This window comes from Lotus japonicus, chromosome 1 (genome assembly GCF_012489685.1).
Source record: "Lotus japonicus ecotype B-129 chromosome 1, LjGifu_v1.2".
Classification (NCBI taxonomy): domain Eukaryota; kingdom Viridiplantae; phylum Streptophyta; class Magnoliopsida; order Fabales; family Fabaceae; genus Lotus; species Lotus japonicus.
Genome location: NC_080041.1, coordinates 83,790,786 through 83,813,036, shown reverse-complemented (window position 1 = coordinate 83,813,036; position 22,251 = coordinate 83,790,786). Strand labels below are relative to the sequence as shown.

The 22,251-nt window shown below is 34.6% G+C and overlaps 1 protein-coding gene and 1 non-coding gene across 2 annotated transcripts; one reads left to right on the top strand and one right to left on the bottom strand.

The window, feature by feature from the left end:
• Positions 1–4,810: 4,810 nt before the first annotated feature.
• Positions 4,811–10,815, bottom strand: LOC130723702 (uncharacterized). Its single transcript, XM_057574826.1, has 11 exons — positions 10,660–10,815; positions 10,368–10,557; positions 10,187–10,252; positions 9,502–9,608; positions 8,938–8,998; positions 8,161–8,397; positions 7,512–7,664; positions 6,810–6,864; positions 6,022–6,144; positions 5,463–5,692; positions 4,811–5,238 (listed from the first exon to the last, which is right to left on the bottom strand). Exons 1-11 carry the CDS (start codon positions 10,692–10,694, stop codon positions 5,215–5,217), a joined length of 1,281 nt encoding a protein of 426 aa, XP_057430809.1. The 5' UTR covers positions 10,695–10,815; the 3' UTR covers positions 4,811–5,214.
• An 84-nt stretch (positions 10,816–10,899) lies between these two features.
• Positions 10,900–10,971, top strand: TRNAD-GUC (transfer RNA aspartic acid (anticodon GUC)). The gene has a single exon. It is a non-coding gene; the product is annotated as a tRNA-Asp (tRNA).
• Positions 10,972–22,251: the final 11,280 nt, after the last annotated feature.

Sequence of the window (22,251 nt, the reverse complement as noted above, 5' to 3'; positions counted from 1 at the left end):
ATAATACTAAATAACATGAAAAAGACATAAAAAGTCATATCAAATAGCATGAAATAATACCACATAAATGACATATAGCCAAATATCATGAAAACATAAAACTTCATTACCAAATGACATGAAACAATCTAACATAAATAGTACCTAAAAAGTGAAAAACAACACTAAATGTCATGGCATGACACTTAGAACTTAGATGTCTCCAACATGCCAAATAACTATATATAAACATGTAACAAATACTCTAAGTTCAAATATGACAAATAACTACAAATACTTAAGTCTCAAAGTTTCAAAAGTCATCACTTCGACACTAGCACTACAAGTATGAGTAAAATTATAAAAAAATATTATTATATGTATGGATTCTGGGTTGGGTTGGATGGATTTGGACTGAATCCGAAATCCGATCCGAACTTGGTTGGGTTGTAGTAAAATCCATCCGATTAACCCGATTGCCCGATCCAACCCGCATTTTTTCTATTGGATCGGATTGGGTTGGACGGGTTCATTGGATCTACCCGGCCCATGCTAGCTACTATCCAAGAAATGAGCTCATGAGGGTTGGTGGTGTTGTTCGGATGAAATGGGTGTTTGGGTGAAAGGCTTCTATGGTAAGCATTCGAGGGTACTATGGATTCTTTGGTTGCAGAAGTTCCGGCAATCAAGAAGGCGTGAACTTTCTTTGGGATATGCAAGTTCATCACTTGATCAGTGAATCCGATTATGGGATGGTTGTTGACTAATCGCAAATTAGTAACATTGCAGGTTTTACTGCTTGAGGCCACTCATCCATGATATTGCTAGGGATGTCAATCCTCCGACTGTTTGGGATGTGGAGCATGGTGCAAGGAATGTTTCTTGATTTTGTGATCGTTGAGTTTCCTTGAGATACAACTAGTGTAGAATAGAAGTTTGATTCCTTGTTTTTGTTTTGTTTCTATGAGATTTGAATTTCCCCATTTGACGGAAATACTACTCATTCCAATGGATTATTTATTTACACATCCCTCTTTTTGTTTTTTACACACCCTAACATCATTTTATTTTTAAACTTTAAGATAGATTTGTTCTTTTTTTTGTTCAATAATTTTAAGATAGATGGCAAATAGTGAAAATGGGATGCGTTAATGGGCCAAGTACTCTATGTTATTATGTCCGTTTTGTTGTTGTTTATGAATTGAAAGTTCTTTGTTTGGACGAAAGTAGATCAGTAAACTCATGTCGCAATATTTGGGTCAAATTACCTATCGAATGAAACTCAATCTCTTTGACCAAAAAAAAAAAAAAAAGAAACCAACCCTCGTGATTTCAAACCTTTCTGAATTTTTAGGATTCAAGATGGATCATGGATGAATGAACTGGAGTCATCATCCAAAACGATTTTATAAATTGATTTGCTAAACATTTGACTTTAAACATGCTCATAAAAATATATGATTTGCTAAATATTTGATTTGTTATAACTTGAAGTATATTTTTTTAAAAATTATTGGAATTAAAATGTGTTTTCTACATGATTTATTTAGAAAAGTAAAAATTTAAATTAAACAAAAAAATTTAAAATTAATGAAGTCTTGAAAAACCTCACAGATTCAGAGATCATGTTGGATATTACAATGTTATCTTCGCTTTTCTAAATCCTGCTTCTAACCCATCCCACTCTTAACAAGGATGGGGTGGACAGAGCTAGCAAAATGCGACCCGCCCCGTCACGTTGCCATGCCTACTATATTATCACATTTGCGTTTGTTCATTTTATTCCAACAGTTTCTTTGTTAATTTTTTTACATGAAACTGAGTGGATCGAGCCTCAAACACTTATATGTATTGCTCATTAGCTCCCCTCACCACTCACTGACACACCAAATTTACAAAATTCAATACACCTTTGGCTTATTAAAAAGAACCAAATTTACAAAAGCTACCAATTCAAAAGGAAAAGAAAAAGTTCACAACATGATAAAAAGTACATCATCCTCAAAATCCCCACTTTTCACTTCCAATAACGCAGGGCTTCTTTTTAGCCACTACAACACACGTAACCCATGTTCTCCTCCATCTCTTAATAGTTAATACATAACAAAAAGAAAGAAGGAAAAAAAGTAGCTTCTGGCACGCTAGCATTATATTACTCTTCCCAACCTTGATGCAACAACTTCCATAGTTAATTTCTTCACTAAGAGAACTTGATTCTATATAACTAAATAGCTTCTAAACTAAACGATATATTCATGTAGCTAGGAACTTAATTTGATATGGGGGGATCAACATATAAATTATATATATATGGTCTCATTGCTTACTACTGTTTTTGTTTCAAATGAGTAGTAGTGGCTATTAATGTAGAAGTGTGGTGCCTAAAATTGCATATAGATCTGAAAGTTCGGCCAAAAGGGTCATGGATTCGGATCTCAACTCATCATTGTGTAGGGATAGAAGGAGATGCTCTTGCACTGTGAAGGCTACTAGGTTTTTCATTTCACGGTTTTCAATTCTCATCCGGTTCACTTGGCTCGTTAGCTTCTCCAAATGCTTCTTCCTTTTGCATCTGGACCGTCGGGCTGACTCCCGGTTCGCCTGCATGCGCCTCATCTTTCTCTCCTCGGCCGAGTAGACCGAGCGGCTTGAACCAGAGCTTGGGCTGGCCGGGTCTGCCGGTTGGTTAATGAGGGAAAACAGGTCTTGTATTTCGCTTTCGGTCAGCAACATGGTTTCAAGAACCGGAGCACATGAGAACCGGACCGGTTCATTTCCGTGGAGGAACATGGCTGAAGCAGCAAGTAAGAGAGAAAAACCCAATGAAGTTCAAAAGAGTGAACCGGAGAGAGGAAAGAAAGGGAAAAGGGAGGAATCGAAGTAGAGAAGAGGGGTATTTAAAGGAGGAAGCGGGGGAACACGTGGGGGGCCACAAAGGGTTAATTGGTCCCAAAAAAAATCTATTAACTAAGAGATGTTTCAGATGTACGTATGGGTGTGTCTTTTGATTATTGTTAACTAAAACAAATGCTATATATTCCATTTCATGCAAATTAATTAACTTTAATGTCAGGGAGCAAAGCATGGTGGTGGTGGGGATAATTGGATGAGGGTATAGGCTTTTTGTTATAATGGTACTAGAATTGGTTTTCTTTGGGAAGATTAGATTTAGCTTAATGACGAAGGATCAAACAAAAATGGTTAAACAACAAATTGGATTTGAAAGTTGCCGGACACTACATGTCTACAACTAGCTAGTGTGCATGAGCCCCAAGTCATTTTTGGAAACGCACATTTGAGGTGTGAAAGTTGCCACCAATGAACGGTTAGGTCTTAGTCTCTGTACTTAAAAGAAAATGGAAGGAAGAAAGTTAACTAAAGAAGAAAAAAAAAACTGAAGTGAATGTTCCATTTCGTCTATGAAATTTATCAAACAAATTAGTTTATAAAAGAAAAAAATATCCGACTGACTGTGTCAAATGTGAATTAAGTTAGTCCCTAATGATGTCAAATGTAGGGAGTAACTTGACCGACATTTGATACAATCATAGACCGCGAGAGTATTTTCTACTTCTAGGAACTAACTTGCTTGATACTTATAATTCTAAAGACGAAATTGAGTATTTACTCTTTTTCTTTTTCGCGTAGTCTAACTTATCTAATAAATAAGGTTAAATCCATTCAAAGTTGACTATTAGTGTTCTTTTAATAAGTTCAAGTAAAAATAGGAGTGTAATTTCCATTCCACTTATTTTAAACGGTATTAATTCATCTAAAATGAGGTCATGGCTAAAATAGAAAACTTCCAGAAAAAATTCAATTTAATGCATGACCTTCAATTTATTTATTACAGAAACCAAAGGAATATTCTTGGTTGGGTAGTTTTCTTAGTTGAGCATTCTTTTGGGCAGTTTTGTTTTGGTTGGAGGTTGGTTTCCCGTGGGACTATTATTAAAGTGAGAGTGAGTGGAGGATAACATGCAATTACTTCTATTTGCCATTTCAGCTAGCCTTGATTAATTTAATGAAGAAAAAAGATAATTAAGCAATCACTTCTCTACATATCTAAAGTAGGCTGCATGTGCTGCAAGAAAAATTAACTGAAAAAGGAGTAGTACCATTTAGGTGCTCCTGATAGATCCTTTCTCTGTTATGTGCAGGTTTTGTCCCTAAAGCTATTGCTCTGTTTCCTTCGCACTATATTTGCATGTGCTTTTTAACCTTCACAACCTTGAGGGGCGATACCATTACAATTTACAACCACATCTTATGTTATAAGGTTAATTCATTACCTTAAAAAAAGGGTTAATTCGTTAGTTCTTGCTTATTAAGATCATAGGAAGCAAATCTTCAACACAACAGGTCAGAGCATAATGAGAAGGTCAACCCTCATGTTAAGTTTCATTCACACTCCTATAACGTGTAAATGGAGTGAAAAGATGTGATAAGCAGAAAAAAGAGAGAAAATAAAAGATGTTATATGTAACATGATTGAAAAAGAAGAGAAATAAATAAATAGTGAATATGGAAATAAAGTGAAACTGTAAATTAATCGCTCTGTGACCTGAAAACTCGAACTACTTTGATGAATATTGCAATGGTGATGTTTGCAATATCTCTATTATTTCGAAGATTTATAACTCTTCCATTTTACTGAACACAATTTCTATAAATTAGATTCACATGAACAGACTAATAAGATTTTTTCAATAGAAAGTAACGTTTACCATTTAGGTCTTTTATTCTCAGCCCATTCCATTTTTTATTTATTTGGTAGTTCGACTGTGGAACTTCCAGAATATGTGTGTGAGCTAGTACCAAGATCGATGGCTGAAGTTATAATTTATAGTAGACTAAAAGTATGTTCTATCTCAAAGAATAAAAAATATAAAAAGCAATCAAATTCTTTTTTACAAAGAAATTCATCCACTTGTCCCTTGTATTAAACACTATTTTCTAGAGGAGTTGCTCGGTGTGTGTGTGCAATTCAGCAGACCCGAGGCTAGTTTCTTTCATTTATCTTCTATGGGCAGTTGGCTTAGAATGACAAACAATTAGCAGAAAACCTCAGTTTATCTTAATCAACCCAACACTAATATGTACACTTCTATTCATGAAAGTGCAACATGCACCAAAAGCGAAAAAAGAAATGAATTTCATCCCACGAGAAATGGTGTGCTCCATGACGTCAGATTCATTTTGATTTTCATTGCGCCGGAGAGATTCATCAAATGGTCACATGTTTACCGGAGGAGCTCCCTAAACATTACAATCACATGATAATAATCAGTGTTCTCCAAGTGAAATAGTATCATTAAAATAAGCTCAGTAGCAGCAATGAGAATAAAAAATGTCCGTTAAGCCATTTCAGCTAGGTAGGCTACTCAATGCGGAAATGGGCAAAACCAGAAACAAACATTTTCCTAATAGCAATGTCTACGTATCATTTCGTTTAACAACAACTAGACAATGCAAAACCTCACCTTAAACAGAAGATCATGTGCTATATGTTCCCAGGGCAACGATATGGACATTAAGCTACATTTCAAGGGTATCATTTCATCAAAATTTGAGCTAGAGGCAGAAGCAGCTGCATAAGCATGTCTTGCTGCTACTGATGCAACGGATGCTGCTCTGCGGGCAATTACACCGAGCCCAAACCCTTTCTTTGATATAACTGGAGAAGATGGATCTGAGTCCTGCTGGCTTTGATCTGGCATTGCAACAGAGAGAGATTCCATTTCATACATCTTTCTATCTACCTTTTAAATAATACAATTGGAACTTTAACTACACAAACAAGCTTCACAACATATATGGTGAAAATGATCCGACAAACAGTATTGCCTAAGGCAATTTGATCTATTTACCAAGTGCTTAACTCTATACTAAAAGAACTTGCTGTCCTGGTGGAATAAATGATAAACAATTATGTACCATTAAAGTGATATGTGGAAAAGTTCCTATATGATATGAATGTTAAGTCATAGTTTTTCTCTTTTTGGAAAAGTTCAGAGATCCCACCCAAAAAAAGTTACCTACCTGTAACACCAGAAACGGCTACTTCAACTTCCCCTCGGCCTCCAGGTCCTCTCATGTAAATCCTGTCTGTTTTTCCAGGATAATTGCCTCCTGATAAAAGGCTCCCAAATCGAGATTTACCAGCTGAAGAACAACAATCGAGAATGCATTAAAATTGGAAAGCTCATCATACAGAGGAAATGAAGTGTAATGGTAATTTAAGTGAGAAATGTCTTCTACGAAAGAAGCAAAAAACAAAGAAGGCTACCAAACATTTATGAAATGTCAAAACTTTGTTGGGATTTGTGGTTTTACTAGACTGAAAACATAAAGTTAAAATAGCTACCAAATATGTCCAAGAATTTCCAAACCATGGGTGGAGGTGTTAAGCGCCAACCTATTTTCCATTTCCATTTTCTGTTTTCAATTTAAATTACACAATCGCCACATTAATTTCACATTGTTTCATATTTTCAAAATTTTGACCAAAGAATTGTTTTCACTCTTTCCTCTTCAAAACTTTGAGAGCGGGAAATGAAATGAAAACAAGGTGGCGATTTTGTAATTTAATCCGAAAACAGAAAATGAAAAATAAAAATCAAACAAGACCTAAAATTTTGCAAGTTCCAAAGAAGTGAAACATGAAATCAAGATCAGGGATGTTGCCACGATCACATTATCTTTGCAATTTAATGGGCAAAAATATGTTCCTAACCAATCATTCTGTAGACAATCATTCAAAAACCCATTGCTGCAGTATAAAGCATAAATGAAAAAAGAATTTATAGAGGGTATATAGGAAAATTGACCATCATATGCATCTCGAACCATCTGATAGCTGACAAATCCTGAGAAAAGGGTCAGCTGTAAATAAGAGATACCAGAAAATCAGAACGTCTAAAACTTAGCTATTTAAGAACTTCTGTGCAAGAATACCATTGGCGAGAGAGAATATAGAAAATAATAATCCATTCATCTATAAAAGAAGAGCATGATTGCACAATGACTTTGTTGTCAGGCTTATATTTTTTAGATGCAGAGACACAGTTCAAATTCCATTTACTTTTTCGATTAGAGGGGCAACAGAGGTCTTCTCAGAAAACTGAGAAAAGCTGCACCAATGTATGAAAACCTATTAGGAACTAACATGGGAATATATAATTTAGCTGTCCTGTAACCAAATTGGCAAAATTTCATCAATTTAAGACATAAGACAGGAAGTTCCACTGGCTACTTAATTTAACTTTCTAAAAAGAAGATACAAATGAATGTAGTAAGAACAGTTTCAACTAGCAAAACATACAGCCTATAATTTCACATTTCAAAAGTAAGTGCAAGCACTAGTAACAATTGCTTCAGCTGCATATTTCATTATGAAAGTCCATAGAAGCGAGCATAGTGAAACAGAAAACTGAGATATGGACAAATCAATTAAATAATCTCCAGACTAGAAAGCATTAATAAACGCTTAAAAAAAATAACACTCCATGCAGTAAAAATTAGTCAAAAACCTTGGTATCTTTTCTCTTAGTAGAACTAGTACAAACTTCCGGGGAGGAGTTATCACTAGTACTGCAATCATTTGACACCTTTTGACTAGGAAATGCTGCTCCGTCATGTGCGTTAAGGACTACACAATAGCAATGATCTTTTTCAGACAAAACCTGCGGGAAAATGTAATGACCAAGACTTATTTTATGAAGTGATCAGGAGCTAAAAAGCACAAGTATTTAATGATATGTTCCTATGTAAGGGACATGTCAAGAACAATGAAACAGCCAAGCATTCTGAAACAAAATAAATGCACATCACAATGTGAATTAAGATTTCAGCATGTACATCAATAACAAAATTCAGCTTTTAACTGCACAGCATTAGCAATAGCAATTAACAAGAACTGCCATTAATCTGCATTAGACGTTTTTTTGCTAGTATACTTTATTTATTGGAAGTTTGACCATATTTGAATAGAGGTTATTTTAATTTCAAGGTAACATTTCTTTCGACATGAAACTAGCAAGATAAAGCCGTGTATCTGAAGTAATATTCTTGGACATCTCAGCTAAATAGAAAACGTGAAATATTGAATATTTAAACATTCCATACATGGAAATGCAATTCAAAATGTAAGAATAACATACTACTAAAATAGTATATTACCACAGCATCAAAGGTGGAGTCAAAATCATCAATTGCAAAACATATATCTGGATAAGCAGGTGACGTTTCCACTTCCTGTATACAGTTCAGTGTTGTTGTCAATAAAATACGAATGTTTTTGAAAGATAGTATTCCTTCTTTCTCCCAAAGATATATAAAAGGGATAAGCACACTTGCCTTCTTAGAGTCCAATTGAAAATTTACGCGACTTGGAGATGCATAAACAGTTTTCACAACCTGAGAAAGTGCAATGGGGCATGTTGCCAAATTAGAATACAATATATATGTATGTTTATATATATAGTTTCAGACATTTTGAATATCCAAAACACCACTTTGAGTCTGCAATCACTGGGAAAACAGTGTCGGCCTTGCTACAGAAAAGCACTCCCCACTCAATAAAAAGAAATAAATAAACAGCCCAAAAAACTGAAATGAAACCATGGATATGTATCTTGAAGAAACTAAGGCCCAAAACTGAAATAAATAAAAGCCTTGCTACAGAACTAGACTTCCTTTCAAGAAACTAAGGCCCAAAACCTGCCCAAGCAGCAGCTTGAGCAGTGTCCAACAACAAAAATCAATCTATCTCCCACATAAGGACATGCTTCATCATCATCCCACTAAATTGGAGATTGGGATGACAAATCTACCCTCAAAAACAAAAAGGTGAAACTAATGAAAAGGAAATCAAATTTTGTCATTTAGAAATAATTACAAGCAGAGGAAGTGAAGATAATCCAACTGGTAGACAAAGATTCATTATATAACATTTACCTTATATATAGGAGATAAAGGTGCATCCTGCGCAACTTGGTGTTTCTGAAGAACCTGGTGACTAGTGAAATATATAGTTTGAATCAAATAACCTAGATAAAAACCAATTTTATGACCTTTTATTAAAAAATTATAAGTTTTCTTCGTCAAAGTCAAGGAATGTTTCAAAAAGATACTCGAATATAATCAAACCAAAATTAGGGTATTAAGTATATTAGATATCATTAGTTGTATGAGTGGTTCTCTAACATTGATTGATCCTCAATCTACAGAAAGTGGTTTTCTAATTACTTGTTTTCTCAATATCTTACCAACATAGATTAATTGTATGATTGTATCAAATCATAGACATACAATGATTAGATACAATCATACAACTAATAATATATTGAGAAAACAAGTAAATTAGAGAACCACTCTCTGTAGATTAGATTGAGGATCAATCAATTGATGCATGCAGAAGATCATTATTTAAGGTGATCTAAATCTTTGTGAAGCGAACTAACAGATAAAGCAAGGTCAAGCACAATGATGGACAAGAAATTAAGGAAGGGAAACTATTACCTGCAAATTGCAACAGTTACACTAAATGATGTATGAGCAATTAAATTCAAGTAAAATGAACGCCTCCAATCCACATCTACAGAAGTTTCGTCAACTAAGTTGCTCAACTGGGGGAGAAAAAATGAATAACATTATTTGGCATCACAATGGATGTAAACCAAAGCCTAAGTCAAAAGAGTTATTCAATAAGCCTAAAGAGTTGTAGGAATTAAAAAATAGAATTGGTTCACAAAATAAATAACCTCATTGCACATAATCAGCAAACATATTAAATGCTATTAAGAATCAAGAGTTGAATACCACAGGCCAACTCATACTATTCCAGGGCCATCTAATATGAAGCTAGAAGTTATGCTAGCTCATTCACAGAACAAATTAACGAGCAATTCATGTTTTTTATCATTAGAAAATTCAGCTTAGGAAGGTAAGACCCAACTAATGACAAATAGTGTTTAACACCTATATATCCATGAATGCCATTAACACTCACACACCATTATTAACAGTTTTCGCCTTAGTTTGATTTTCTTTGGACATGTAAGTATGCATTAAGAAGAATCTTTGAGATTCTTCACAATACACTTAGATAGTATCTGAACTCGAGCAATGTCACGCATGCGCGCACACCCACACACAAATACATATCTGAAAGAAAGCTCAAATAGATTTTGAATGTTGAATTTACCTCAGGAGCCCACCTGCGTACAAAATAAGGATCAACAGTCTCTGAATCATTATAGGAACCTGAACCCTATAGGAAAAGAACACTTCTAAAATGATCAACAACAACAATGATTCTTACATTACAAGTCACAAGAATAGAAACTTAACATGAAAATCATTATAATAAACCTGAAAGGACATACCAATTTTCTGACAAAGAAAACGAGATCATCGTCTTGGCGTCCCCTAGATTCCTTGCCACGGACGAAATACAAATCAAATACATCATGCCAAAACCTCATATCCATTTCGACATCAGCAGCATCCTGCTCCTCAACAACCGTTTTCCCTATCAAATTGGAGTGCTTCTTCACCATGCTCAATAATTCATACCTTGGAAACACAAATCAATAACAAATTGGAAAAAAAATATAAGATGTGAAATGAAGCCCTAAACAAGAGTGAGAATGAATGAGAACATCGGGTATATGTTACCTTGAGGGAGTTTCGCCTCCGTCGCCGAGAAGCATTTCTGTTGAACTTCGATTTCCAGATATCACCGATTAAGAGGTAATCGACGATTCAGAAGAAATTGAAATCCAGAGATGAGTTCCGATTTCTGAAGTGACACTGTGGGAGAGAGAAAGAGATGGAGCAGTTGTTTGGTTTTTCACTCTTCGGCGCGTTATGTTGTTTTGTATTATTTAGCTTAAGTTGCATGAGACTAGCATCTAAGTCGTTGTAGTATAGTGGTAAGTATTCCCTCCTGTCACGCGGGTGACCCGGGTTCGATCCCCGGCAACGGCGTTACTTTTTGTTATGTTTATTTTGTTGTTACTTTTGTGTTGGGCCCATTTAAAAGGCCCCATAAACCAACCCTTTCCTTTCCCTGTATGCTGTTAACGTAACGTATTTTTCTTTATTGAAACACCTCGATTTTTTAAAATAAAAAACTAAAATAATATTAATTTTTTACATTTGAAAGATACACTTAGTATATGTTCAATTCCTACTTATCACTTAAATTATCATTCGATGACAAACTAAAGTAATATTGAATGTGCACTTTTAATATGTGTTCCCAAGAAATCATAAATGGTGAAAATTACTCAATATGTTTTAAATGAAATACCATCATTCAAGAGGGGTAGATCAACTAGCAACGCAAACTGAGTGTGTGGGAACTGGGAAGAGTTCTCAGGTTCGATCCCCACACAATACACCATGGGGAGTGATCGTAAGCCTTGACTGTGACTAAATCATGAATCTGGCGACATCATTTTAAAAGGTGATTGAGTATTGAATGTTTATAAAAAAAATGAAATACCATCAAATTTATCATTTATATAAGCTTATTCATTTATTTGTTGTTTGATGGTTTTTGAGTTGGAAGATATTGGGTGGTAGCAACACCTCTAATATCGTGTAGTTATGCAGTTAAACATGTCAAAATATTTGAACTAACTACGTTGAATATCATGATTCAATCCAAAATGTATAGAAACATAGAGTGGGAGCTACTGCACTTGCCCAATACCTACCAGCTTAAAGACCATCAAACAACAACCAAATGACTTTAAGGTGATATAATGTTAAGAAACTCTTTCAAAATTCAAATCATAAGCTATATATTAAGTAAATTGCATCATTTAATCAATATCTCATTGATGAACATCGATTATTTTGTGGTGCATTTGAAACATAGATAGGATCACAAAAATTAGGTAAATGAGAATTGCAACATTGTCACGATGGACATATAAGATTAAGAGTTAAAATTCTTTCAATTGACGTATAATCACTCTCATCCCTAGCAAAGAGAGTTTTTTCGTTCAACCTAATGAAATTGTCATTAGTCTTGACCATCATAAGTTTACCGACAACCTAAACTGTACAAAATTCAGGATGACATGTTAAAAAGTTTCGCCCAGTCACTCACAATAGACTCATGAGTAATAAAGGGTTGCCTAAATGATCATAAACAAAGTTTGAGTTAAATCATCTTAGTTTTAGGTGAACCAATAACATTCGAGAAAAATAAACTAAAAATTTCATACTTTTTTATTTATTTTAAATATCATTGGTCTAATAAGACTAAGATGATCCAACCAAACTTTGTTTATGATCTACAAAACCCCGATAACAATTGTTTAATAAAAAATGAGAATGATTTAGGGTCAAGGAGATTGTCATGATAGGATTCCAAATTTCATGAAACATCACACGGTGAATAGCCAAATTTGTTCTTTTAAACAAAATTTGTTCCTGAATATAATTGTCAGATGATTTAGTTCACAAAAGATGAAAATACCCCTGACGATAAATAAATTTCTATATTAATCATCAACAATTTAATAAATTCAAACAATAAAGATAAAACGTAAATTAAATTAGTTTTTATGTATGATCTTTGCAGAATGAATTTGGTGATTCACTTAAACATCACATTTCAAATTCTGACTTAGTGTTAGTGTGTGTTTGGTTCAGCTTCTGAAACGTGGATCTGGGCCTAAAAAATGGATCTGAGCCCCAAACGTGGATCTTCTATGCTTTAAAGATGTTTGGGTACTTCAATCTGAAAATTGATTCAGGAACAAAACGTGGATCCAACTGAAGCAAGCAAGAGTAGCTTCTGCGTGGAGGGGATCCAAATCTGAGCCTGTGAGATATTTTGGTCCATCTTACCCTTCCCACTCTTTATTATCAATACTGACCAGTGATCTATCTTCTGTATTTTGATGGTTTAGGACATAGCAGCGTGAGCGTGAGGGAGAAATTGAGAGATAAAATTGGTAATGTTAAATTACCACCGCTTGTTCTGTGGCACGGGTAGAGTAGGAATTAGGAAGGTAAAACCATGGGCTTATTTTTTTTTTAGAAAAGCACCATGGGCCTTTAGTGTTTGGGTAACTTTTTAGAAAAGCAAAACCACCGTTGTTTTTTTTATATAAAAATGGATTTTGGAAGAAAACAAATGTCAAATGGAATACTATACTCTTGTACTAATTAAATTAAATTAAACTTTAGAAATCATACAAATCAAGTTATTTTCTTATTTTAATGTGTTATTTATTTTATGCATACTCTATTTTGATTATACCCATTTTGGTCATTACAGACCTAAAAACAATTCTAATCAAATCATTCTAGTAAATGTATCCAAACATAAATCACGTCGCTCAAACTCACGTTTACAGATCCAATTCTGATCAGATCCAATTATGGCTAGATTCAATTCTGCTAACGCTGATCCAAACACACATTTATATTTTAAGTGACGTGAGCAGATCAGTTTTATTAAGGGTAAATGGTCACTTTGGTCCTCAAAAGTGTCCACCAACTTCACATTCGTCCCTGAATGAATTTTATTCATTTCGCGGTCCCCCAAAGTGGCAAATGTCTGTCACTTTAGTCATTGACGTTAAAAAACACTAACAGACGTTAACAAATTCATTTTTTATATTTTTTTACCCATGTGAAAATCATTAATTTAAATTTAAAAAAACAAATTAACTAAAAAATTGATTAATTAAAAATTTAAAACACAAAATTCTAATCTCCTTCTCATCTTCTTCAGCTTAGTCCTTTTTTCTTCATCTTTGCATCATAACCCAGTTTTTCATCTAAAAAAATCACCATCTGCATCTGCTTCTTCATCTTTTCTTCATAACCCACCCAGTTTTTTTACTGAAACACAACAACCCCAATCTCCACAATCTCGTAACCCCCATATCCCCAACCTCTTCTTCCTCCTCCACCAAAACTCAAAATCCAGGTCAGAATCCAATTTCACAGCAAAACCAGATCAAGAGAACATGAAGCTTAACGATAAATCATCACCAGACTCGTATGTGTTTCATCATTCTCAGACCCACAATGAACCCTAGTTCTCCCTTTCATGATAAATCTGGCACCGCCCCTCCAAGAACCAGAGGGGGATCAAGAACAAGAGAGATGAGGGATCGAACCTGGACGTTGAACGTGAACCTCACGCCTCCAAACACTTCGACCTCGGGTTCAGATATGGTGGCGGTGATAGTGTTGGGGCGGCGAAGAACCCTAAGAGGCCGTGTGAAGGAAGGAGAGGGGAAGAGAAGAAGGTTGGGCTTGGGGAAGACAGACCATCTTCCATGCAGCCAGCGATTGAGCCGCCAGATCCAGATCGGGGTTTTCTTTCTCTCTCTCAACCACTCCTTCTCCTTGCTTCGTTTGCTCCAGCTCCCAAACATGTTGTGTGATGGGGTTTCTATTTTGTGATTGTTGGGTTTTTTTATTTATTTGTGTGAAAAGTGAGATGGATCTGTGGCAATTTTCACTTTCTTATGTTCAATTTCGTGCTTGATTTGTTGCTGTTGTGGGATTTTGTTGGGGGGGGGGGGTTCGGGTTCTGGTTGGGAACATGTTCTGATCCAAGCTGACATTAGATCTGATGAAATTTTTTGGTTTTTTGAATTGAAATCACGAGCATGTAGCTCGTTGTTGTTCACTTGGTGCTGGATCTGCTTTCTGTTTGAGTGGTCAACCTATAGTCATTGTGAAGTTTTATAATCACATCTTCAACCTTTGCATGCGTGTATTAGATCTGGAATCTTCTGACCCCTTTTGTGGTTCCTATTTCATCCATCTGTTGTTCTAGATCTTCTTTCTCGCGTGATATTTCTTTTATATGAAACAATCTACACGTTGTTGATCCTGAATTCAGGAATGCATTATTATTATTTTTTCCAGGAATGCATTATTTTAATGATGTTGGAAGGTTTGTGGTGGGGGATTGGGTTGTGGTGGAAGGATTTGTGAAGATGATGAAGAAGATGATGAGAAGAAGGAGATGAAGACCGGTGGTTCACATTAAGAATTTTTTTTTCTATTTTAATTAAGGCTTAATTGCAATTTTGGTCCCCGACGTTTACCAATGCCACGATTTTGGTCCCCCACCTAATTTAATTACATGGATGGTCCCCGACGTTGTAGGCCGTGTGCAACGTTAGTCCTACCGTTTATTTCTTAATGGAGGAGGCTTACGTGGACGTCTAGTTGGAGAGAGAAATGAGGTATGAGGAGAGAGGGAAGCACGTGAGTATCACGTGACCCTTATCTGAACCCATTATACCCAAACCCCTGACCTCCCTGGAACGAAGAAGGTAACGCAATTTAGATCCCTAGGGTTTCAGATTTGGGTATAATGGGTTCATATAAGGTTCACGTGAGTTCACGTGATACTCACGTGCTCCCCCCTCTCCTTAGATCTCTTTTTTCTCTCCAACTAGATGTCCACGTAAGCCTCCTCCATTAAGAAATAAACGGTAGGACTAACGTTGCACGCAACCTACAACGTCGGGGACCATCCATGTAATTAAATTAGGTGAGGGACCAAAATCGTGACATTGGTAAACGTCGGGGACCAAAGTTGTAATTAAGCCTTTAATTAATTAGATTTTAGTTCAATTGTTATTCTAATTTACTTAAATGATATTTCAGTTTTAAAAAAATGAATCTGTTAACGTCTGTTAGTGTTTTTTAACGTCAATGACTAAAGTGACGGACGTTTGCCACTTTGGGGGACCGTGAGATGAATAAAATTCATTCAAGGACGAATGTGAAGTCGGTGAACACTTTTGAGGACCAAAGTAACTATTTACCCGTTTTATTAACAGCGCAGATGACCATTGCTAGCATATACCGTTTCTTGGATTCCTTCGGTGCTGATGATAATTTAGGGACAAAGTTTGAAAAGTAAAAGAATACTTTAATTTGTCTACTCTTGAAACAACGCAATGATCACGACCCAAACGACAACATCATTTTATATTACATAATTGAAAGAAAGATAGCCAACTGGTGTTAACTTTTTCAAAGCAACTTTAGTAAATTAACATGCTCAATCTACAATAGTAAACGAAACCCTGCTGCAACTTGATTTATAATATTTGGAAATCCAGAGTGTTACAAACAGTTCTATGAATCTATGATATATCAATGGTGATCCCAGAATTTGGATAATATCATATTCTAGCTCACTAATTCGATGTTATCTTCTAATTACTAACGTGTTTGTGGATCGGTAATGGCGACACAACCTAAAATAAGCTAATTCTGTACACAATACAATCCAAAAACAACTCAAGAGTTAAAAACTATCATCTCATATATAAGAATTGCTTTGATTATATCTCTAAGCAACATGAAATTTCTAAATAATAAGTAATGATGCGATGAAGCAGAGCCAAACCCATTGTAAATCAATTGATTGATTAAAGAATTAAATACCACAAAAATCTTACATATTATGAATCTGAATAGCCTAATAGAAGTATGAAGAAATTGGAATTTTGTCTTTTCTTTTTCTCTTATGATAGTTAAATTGTTCCGAAAACTGTGATAATATACTTTCTTGAAATTTAAATTTATGTTCTCGATCTCACGTGATTTAGACCAACACAATTGTTGTGAAGAAATTGACATTCACAATTGCACAAATTAAAAAAAAAAATTCAAAGCCAAAGAAATCAAACTTAGTATAATTATTTCATTACACATTAACCATTCTTGATTATCTGTATATATCAAAGGCAACAAGGAAAGATCGATCACATCTTGATTGATTCATTTTTAATCTCCAAAATGACTCCAAAACATAAACATTATACATATATATCACTTACCAAGAAAAGAGAAGTTGATTTTGATTTGGCTCAACTCATTTTGCTTCCAATCTCACTAATTAACAAGTACTCTTCTTCCCTTTACCGGTCCTTCTCCTGCTGGTGTTGCCTGCAGCACTAGTGACACCACCATCATGGCGGAGGTTTCCATCGTTGAACATCAAAGGCAAGTCGTTGGCATCTTCATCGGCGTCTTCTTCGGTGGCGATGCGGATGCAGGAGCAGTGATTCAAGGACGCGAAGAAAGCCATGGTGACACCGTTTAGGAACCACATGGCCACCCCATCAAGCTTTCCGCAACCGGAAGAGCCTTGGCTCGAGGAGGAGGAGGAGGAGGAGTGACGAACGCTGGACTCGACGGCATTTGGTGATCGGAGACTGAAGAAGCTGCTGCAGCTGGAAGAGGTAGTGGCAGCCATGGGAATATTGGGTAGAATTCACGTTCAAATGGCCACACAGAGAAGTCAATTGGAAAGAGCTTAAGAAGCTTCAGGTTTCGTAGTTAATGGACTCTGGCTAGTTATAATTAATTGATTATTACTACTATTTTGTAGTTATTATTACATGTCGGTTTCCTGCATCATTACAATTTGTGGAATTTTAAGCACTGTTTTTTTTTTTCACAATTCTCGGATGGGTTGTTTAGATGACACATGAGAAAGTTTAAGTTAAATAACTCATCATGCACATTGAAGATAAGTCTGTTGGAATTATATATTTTATTTATTAATTTATTCATAAAAAAATCTTATTGGTCAATTGAGTTATGACTCGCATGGGTCATTTAGACAATCTCTTCTCTGATTTATTAATACTAAATACAATTTCGTCGGTAAGGTTGTACACAAAAGTAGCTTAGATCCCATAAGCTTATGGTAGGAGTGCACATGGTCGGATTGATCCGATCAGCTCGTTTGAGTCAAACCGATCTAAAGTAAAAAACATCAAATGAATAGGACTTATGGATTGGATTGAATTCTGAAAGGGGAAATCTTATGAGTTCCATTCGGTCTTTGGGTCCGTGAAAATGAAATCCAAACCCAACAAAGAACCAGAACATGTATAACTAATATTTTGTTGGGATTGTTGGGAGAAATTAGTAATTTGTTGGTTAATTCACCTTAATAACCTGTTGTTTGATTCACTTAATTTCATGTTGCATTACTTTCTGCTACTTTAAATAATTTTTTATCATTTTTTTATATTCCATATTTAATATTATTTGAATAGAGATCCGATAAATGCATCTGATCCCAAACATCATCGATTTGGTTCGGGTTCAGAGTTAAAACAAACGTAGAATTCGATCTAAACCAACCTGACCACTTTTGATTGGTTCAAATTCTATTTTGGTCAGGAACCGATCCAAATCAACTTATGTGCACCCCTAATTTAAAGATACAACTTTCCTGAACAAATTAATCATGCTCTTGAGAGGGCTATGTTGAGAGCAATGTTTAATCATGACTTCTTTAATGGAGATTTTTTTTTTTGTCATAATGACTCGCAATTCTGATCTAGGTGTGGTGAATGCTAGATGTCTTTCTAAGATTGCGTCTCCTAAGAATTAAAATCTCGACCTAAGGATTCAAACATTCACTTTTTACTATTGCGATCGATACCGATTGGGAGGTATTAGTTAATTACATTTCGATTTTTAGAATAAGATGTTTGATCAAAATATAATCACTCACATGAAACATCAACCACGGTGCATAATAAAATCACAAGAACTAATTATTAGGCGTGTAGAGCAAGAAGTGGATGAGGAGGAGCTATACTTAATTTAAGGTTCATGATTGCATTTCTTTCTGGAATTGTTCATGAATCATGCTTCATAATTCAATGTTTTTGTTATTATTATGTGTGGCATTCCTAGCTGGTAAAGTTTGGGACTTATAAGAGTAGTTCTTCTTCTCTGAACAATAATTGCAAGAGAAGACATTGGCACTCACTAAAGTCACATTTTTTTGTATTATTAATTTTATCACAATGTTAAATCAATATTTTGCATACAAACTTGCATATAATTCAATATTTTTATGCAGTTCTTATCTTTTTTTTTCATCAAAAGATTAAAATGAGACCTAGTAAAAATTTAGGTCATTTTGATACTATATTTTATCAAAGTAGTTTCTTCTTTTACAAACGAGTGATTAATTCAAATGATACATACTTAATTTTTTTTAAGCAAGACTTCGGTTTGATTCTTATGAAAAAAGAGAACCCGCCAGAAATTAGGTAAAAAAAAGATAGAATTTTCAATTCATGGGTGTTAAAGTTCCTTATATATTATGTAATAGGATAAACTTTTAATTTGAAATTTTGCAATGATTAGTTAAGATCTCGTTGACAGACTTTTTTTTGAAACAATTGACAGACATTACTATTACTGTAAATATGTATATGCATAATATTACGGTAAATAAAAAACTTCATATGCTAAAGATAATTATAGCTTGAATTCTTTTAGCAGTACGTGAGATATATGATTTGAGGACTGGCTTTATATAATGCGACCAGAATGTAGAATTCTTTTTTGTCAAGCTTAATAAGGTCAAGACATAAGCAAAGTTTAATGATAACTTACAAATTAAAGGTAGTCAAATTCTCATGACAGCAATTCAGAAGCCAAACAAAAATTTATGATTGAATAAAAAAAACTGCTCGTGTCGTTTTTCCCCCACTAATGCAGATTTTTTAGTTTATCACAATGCCAGACACAAAATATTAACTTGTACATTTTAAAAACAATGTTATATAATTATAAAGTTAGTTGAATTCAGAACTGTCATTGCAGGATTCCTGCACCAGGTATTATTCATATAAATATTGGTATGTGTACAAATCATGATTTGGAAGCTAACATGAAGGATGCAAATGATCATATGCAGAAAAATATTGGTATGTGTACAAATCATAATTTGGAGGCTAACATGAATGATGCATGAAATGAGCAATGAAGGATGCAAATGATCATATGCAGAAGTAGTGCATCTAATCATGGGTTACCCCACTGGGTCAACCCACTACAATTGACCTCATACGTCTTGGATTACATAATACAACCCACCACCAAGTCTGAAAAAGGGACACATTACATGCAATTGCTTCAGACATTCAAGCTAATCTAAGCGTATAAAATGGATTGCTAATGCGGATTTTGAAAATGAATATGAATGTGGACCCTGACTTAACCATTCAAGAGGGAGTTACAGTTACATGTCTTATACTGTCCCTCTCTGCAGAATAGAATTTCAACACAAAATTGCTCCTGATCTATCTGGTAAACACTCCTCCATCTGCCTTAGCTTCAATCTAAATAACGGTATCCAATAGTATAAGGACTCATTACATCTCTGAATTTCATTTCACTGCCTCAAGATATATAATTGACTAGTTCACAATAATGCTACCGGTCCCATTAAGAATACAGTTAGTTGCTACAATGCTACTACACTTATTGAGAAAACCAAGTCTCATCCATATAAATCAGTCACAGAAAGAAATAGACTCATACTCATCTCTCAACCATAAGAAAAGCAACAGTCGCAAAATTAGTCAGATACATATACCCTGTGGCAAGTTCTAGTTGGCAGTTATACAGACAAATCTGCTGCCTAACCTCAAAAGACAGTGGAAAACAACACTCAATGAATCACAGATTATCATTTTGTCATATACAAACAAACAAATGTGTTGAGTAACTTTCTGAACATTGAATAAGATCATAGAGACTGAGAAGGCAAGGTTTAAATTAGAAGAAAAATATTCATATACTGCTGCAGATACTGTAAATATTACAGCAGCAAAGCTTCTTTGCTTCCTTCCACAAAAAAATATAAAATTATTCCAACTTTCAGACCAATAATGCTAAATGCATCCTGCACTGAATCAACAAAAATTTAGGCAACAAAGATGCCTCAATTTACAGAACGTGAAAACTAAAGAAGCGAGAAAACTATTCCTAAACAACCTCACAGACACAGATTACAAAGCTTTTTAACTGATAAATATTAACTTCAGCTTACTTATGGCAAGAAAAAATTACAAGAAAAGAACACAACTACAGCTCAGGCAACTTCAACTAAGGAGTCAAATGATAACACTGTAGTCAGTATGAAAAAAAGTGGCACTGGCACGTTCTAGAAACGCTGGAGAAAGGCAACATCTAGTCAATTGGATAGAGTAAAGAGCATTCAAGAAAATTTCGGACTTTGTTGGCCTTGTACTGGAATCACTGCCATGAAGACAACTGGTCCATATTTAGGTGCATATTTGGTTAGATAACAATCACAGAATCTGCTGTGCGTTTATGGAAAAGTTATGAGTCTTATGACTTATAGCTTATAAAATTAATTGATTCTTGCCGGTTCCAACTTGTATCCAAAGTCCAAACACACACTTAAGTGTCAAGGCAGCACAGGAAAATAACCTGATTGTAAAGGTTTATTTACCTAGGAAGTGTATCACTGCTTCAACAGAAATGATTAAGGGGACAGTTAGAAAAACTTTTTACGAGCTTACTTGACCTTTTATTATGATATAAGTATTTAACTAGATATTTGATTAAACTTATAAAAATAACTTATAATTTAGATATAAACTCTTTTGAGCTTATTTCAATAAGATAATATAAATACCTACTGAACAAACTCCTGACATAAGCTCTCATGTGATAAGCTTTCAATGAATAATTGATTAATTAAGTTGTTTACCTAAGTGCACCATAAACAGAAGATACTCAAACATTAAGACATGATAATCTAATCTCCATAGAACCCATTGCAGAATAAAGAATGCATGAAAAAGTAAAAGTGCTGACTAAAATACATTAACAATGATGCAAAGGATGTATTTGCTTGAGATATTCTTATTAGAGAAAAATGTATAGGTACCATAAGTATCCAGTTTGATCAGACGTCTATTACCAGATCTTAAGGTCTCTATGCAAATATATCAGGAATTCTCAACAGAAAGAAAAATATTCATTCTGATCTCTCAACCATAAGAGAAGATAAACTCACCTAACTGCGTCAACAGTTTCCAAATTAGTCACATATATACTGTACAGCTAGTTCCAATTGGCAGTTACACAGTCAAATCTGCTATTTAATCTCAAAATTTATCAACAATGAAAAACAACAAAGTCAATCAATCACAATTGTCAATTTGTCATATACAAAAAAAATGTACTCAAAATTGAGTTTCTCTCCAAAGTTTGAATAAGATAAAAGGACTAAATGCAATGTCAATAGGAATAAAATCCAAATTTTACAGCTATAGAGCTGATTTGTTTCTTTTCCAACAAGCAGCATAAAAATTATTCCAAATTTCAGACATGTTATGTTCAATGCATCCTGCGCTGAATCATACTAAACTTATGCAATAAAGAGTGTGTCACTATGTTGAATTTGAATACCAA

Coding starts and splice junctions, on each gene's coding strand:
- LOC130723702 (XM_057574826.1), bottom strand. CDS start 10,694: ATGCTTCTCGGCGACGGAGGCGAAACTCCCTCAAG. Junction 9,609..10,186: donor TACGCAGGTGGGCTCCTGAG/GTAAATTCAACA, acceptor TTTCTCCCCCAG/TTGAGCAACTTAGTTGACGA. Junction 5,693..6,021: donor AGCCGTTTCTGGTGTTACAG/GTAGGTAACTTT, acceptor TTGCAATGCCAG/ATCAAAGCCAGCAGGACTCA.